At 35.8% G+C, this 3,866-nt stretch overlaps 1 protein-coding gene across 1 annotated transcript; it reads left to right on the plus strand.

Annotated features, from left to right (window-relative positions):
- The first annotated feature begins 1,851 nt into the window (after window positions 1–1,851).
- LOC105138175 (NAC domain-containing protein 72-like) lies at window positions 1,852–3,483 on the plus strand. The gene is made up of 3 exons (XM_011044197.1): window positions 1,852–2,148; window positions 2,262–2,530; window positions 2,633–3,483. Exons 1-3 carry the CDS (start codon window positions 1,968–1,970, stop codon window positions 3,212–3,214), a joined length of 1,032 nt encoding a protein of 343 aa, XP_011042499.1. The 5' UTR covers window positions 1,852–1,967; the 3' UTR covers window positions 3,215–3,483.
- Window positions 3,484–3,866: the final 383 nt, after the last annotated feature.

Below are 3,866 nucleotides of genomic sequence, written 5' to 3' on the forward strand. Positions count from 1 at the left end.
TTCGTCGGCACTTAATTGAAACGTCCTCTCTATCTAGCCACTAAGTCAAATGTCGTGGTATTGAAAATCTTGAATTCAAAGTGCTTAACTTCACCGCTAATACTTTGAATTATTGCTTTAATTTAATTTCATATTCATAAAAATTGTTTTTTTGGGATAAAATTCAATATTGTTGAAGCTAATATGAGAAAAAGCTCAAATTGTTGAAGCTAAATTCCATCCCATTTGTATGTGTGAAGTCACCCTAGCTAGCTAGTCCTCATTAATTTCAAAACCAAATAATAATTTGTGGCATTCAAAAGAAGTGAAAGTTTCGAGGAAGCAACAGTCATGCATGACCTTACTTTGCATCATCAGACTAGCAAGATTTCAAAACCCACGTGCGGAACCTCAAAAACTGTCTGGAAACTTACATGCCGCCGGCACAAAGATTTGGTCACTCCGAATCTCCGATTTCCGTGATGGCTGCAAGTCTCTCGTCAAATTTAGAACCATCCACCTCCACTCAGTGGCCAAACGACCGCCTTCAAACACTGTTCATCTTCACGTGTTCTATAAAATAATATCTCCTAGTCGCAGCCTTCACAGCACACACAAACACTTTATCTTTATATGTGAATTTTTTTCTTTTATTTGTTTGACAAGAAAACCCTAAAAGGTGGATTGAATTGTATAATAGATATATATAAGCATCAAATTGTCAACAAAGAGATAAAATACAAACGTGTCACTAAATGTATATGACCATTGCTCCTTGACCCACCAAACACTTCTTCTCTTGACATCCTTTTCTCTCTCTACACCTAAGTATTCGGCGTCCACATACTTCTGAAATAATAATTTATTCCTGTTTTGCATTGTATCGATCACGGTTATTTTTTTAATACACACACATAATATTTTTTTAAAAAAAATTACTTTTCATACATCGATCACGGTTATTTTTTTAATATATATACACACATATAATATATTTTTTTAAAAAAAATTACTTTTCATATCAATATATTAAAACAACTTAAAAACATAAAAAAATTTATTGAAAATAAAAAAAATTATTTATTTAAAAGATATTTTTTCTCCGCGAAAACAAACCGCTATGATTGATCATGAGAACACGCCAGATCCTTTTATTTTTATTCTTTTGCTCAAACTTTGACCCACCCGTCATTAGTCATGGCCATCATATTCTATCTTTTTGTTAGAATGACACATAATGGTCACGAAAAAAGATTAAAAAAATGACATACTTGTAAGCCAGTTCCTGAAAGGTTTCGAGTGAAAGATACCCTAATCGTACACATACTCTCCAAAAATAAAAAAATAAAATAAATAAAAACCCCAGGTTACGTGTCTAAATATAAAAGCCTCAGTTTGTATGCTGCAACGCCATGTGTTTTTTTACTCTGCTTTCCCTCGCCCACCTTCCTCTCTCTTTTTTTTTAAAAAACTCCATCCCGTGCCTAACTTCACTCAACAGAACACCCACGTGTCGTCACGTGATAAATGATTGAACACATCATGTTAAGAATTTTTTGTTGGGACAAGCAAGATTGCTACTACCGTTAAGGTTTCTAGAATGCGATGATGGTGTTGACACGTGTACATTCTATAGATGACTCACCACTGTCCTTTAGAGACGGTTCATGCACCAAAGAGACCACAAGTATCTCTCTCCCTCTCCATAACGTAGTAGTTCCACTTGGATAAGGTCGGCCATTTGATGGAGCACGTGTCGTGCTCTTAACGGTGACAAGCATAAAGTGGACCCCATTAACCCAAACACTAAGACAAGGACGACCGTACTGATCTCCCTCCCGCTCTTCATCCTCCCCTGTATAAATAAGTGCCGTTTCATCTTGTCAGAGAAAAAAGAAAGAAAAGAAAAAAAAAGAAATAGAGAATTCTAGCTCTAGTTCTTCTCTCTAGTCAAAGAAGCAATTGTGTGCTAAGCTGCAATCTGAAAAATGGGAGTGCAAGAAACAGACCCTCTTGCCCAGCTAAGCTTGCCACCGGGTTTTCGGTTTCACCCGACTGATGAAGAGCTATTAGTGCAATATTTATGCAGGAAAGTTGCTGGTCACCATTTCTCGCTGCAGATCATTGGTGAAATTGATTTATACAAGTTTGATCCATGGGTCTTACCAAGTAATTAATAATCTTGCTCTATAATGATGTTCTCTTACTTAAAAGAATCAATTATTAGTTATAGCAATAATAAATTTCTTGGGTTAATCTTCTTAATTTGTTGTTGTTGCCAGGCAAGGCGATATTTGGTGAAAAAGAATGGTACTTCTTTAGTCCTAGAGACCGTAAGTACCCAAATGGATCCCGACCCAATAGGGTTGCCGGGTCTGGGTATTGGAAGGCCACTGGTACTGATAAAATTATCACGACAGACGGACGTAAAGTAGGCATCAAGAAAGCTCTCGTCTTTTACATTGGCAAGGCCCCAAAAGGAACCAAAACTAATTGGATCATGCATGAATACCGCCTTATTGAATCCTCTCGCAAACATGGAAGCACGAAGGTACCAACGAAATAAATTCCATCTGCAGATTAATTTTAATTTGTTTTGATACAAGCCTCAATATTAATTAATGATTTTTGTTAATTTTCGTTGTTGTTACAGTTGGACGAGTGGGTATTGTGTCGGATTTATAAGAAGAAATCAATTGCTGCACAGAAATCCATGTCAGGTGTTTCAAGCAAGGAACCTAGTACTAGTAGTCCATCTTCATCATTCTCTTCCCATTTCGATGATGATGTCCTTGACACGTTGCCGGAGATTGACGACCGCTTCCTTGACTTGCCTCGAACCAGCTCACTCAAACCAAGGCAACATGAAGAGAAAATCAACTTGGCCACTCTGGGCTCAGGGAATTTTGATTGGGCGACTCTTGCTGGGTTCAACTCGGTGCCTCAACTCGTTCAAACACGGCCTGGTGTGAGTTACTCGAACAGTAATGTTCATGATGTGTATGTTCCTTCAATGTCCCAACTATGCCACATGAATTCATCCACGGAGAGGATGGAAAACTTGGTTGAAGAGGAGGTTCAAAGTGGAGTTAGAACTCGGCTAGATAGTGTTGGTAACCCAGTGTTTTTCCAACAAAACTCGAGCGTGAGGCCACAGAGCTTCTCTAACTCATTTGACCCGTATGGGTCAAGGCACTCGATCCAACCGGGTAGTGGGTTCGGGTTTAGTCAGTAAGAAAATGTTAGGGAAGGATTAGGAGTACATTTCTGTAAAGAAACGTACAAAGGGATGCATTTATGTAAATATTTGGATTCTTTGGGGGCTACTTTTGAGTTTAGATTCCAAAAGACAGAAGAAGCTAGGGCGCTGCTTTGTTCAAAAGGCAAGGGAAAATTGCCTTCCCTTTTGGGCTGCTAGAGGATTAGACGCCATGTACACGAAAAAACTTAATAGTATTTTGCAGCACAATTTTCTTTGAACAATGAATTACAAACATTGCGATACCTGGAAAGTAATTAATTGATATGGAAATTAAATTATAGGTCTGAATTCTTTTTATATATATTTTTTAATTATAGTTGTTGGAGCAACCTTATATATATTTTATTCCTTATATATATTTTGAATAATTTTTTAAAATTCTAAAGTTAACGATGAAGTAAACGGTAATGACTTTAAAATATATAGTTTTTAAATTGATAATTTATTTACTAGTTAAGCTACAATCTAGACATATAAATTTTGTTTTCCGATTAATATAAATATTTGGATTAGTTTACTCGTAATTCGATTAATTTTATAAATTTAAAAATTAATAATTATATAAATTTTTATTTTAAAATTAATATTAATAATTTTTAAAAATTAAATTTAAAATCTAACCAGC

The sequence above is a fragment of the Populus euphratica genome, unplaced genomic scaffold, assembly GCF_000495115.2.
Source record: "Populus euphratica unplaced genomic scaffold, PopEup_1.0 scaffold153.1, whole genome shotgun sequence".
In the NCBI taxonomy this organism is placed as follows: Eukaryota; Viridiplantae; Streptophyta; class Magnoliopsida; order Malpighiales; family Salicaceae; genus Populus; species Populus euphratica.

Coding starts and splice junctions, on each gene's coding strand:
- LOC105138175 (XM_011044197.1), top strand. CDS start 1,968: ATGGGAGTGCAAGAAACAGACCCTCTTGCCCAGCTAAGCTTGCCACCG. Junction 2,149..2,261: donor TGATCCATGGGTCTTACCAA/GTAATTAATAAT, acceptor TGTTGTTGCCAG/GCAAGGCGATATTTGGTGAA. Junction 2,531..2,632: donor GCAAACATGGAAGCACGAAG/GTACCAACGAAA, acceptor TTGTTGTTACAG/TTGGACGAGTGGGTATTGTG.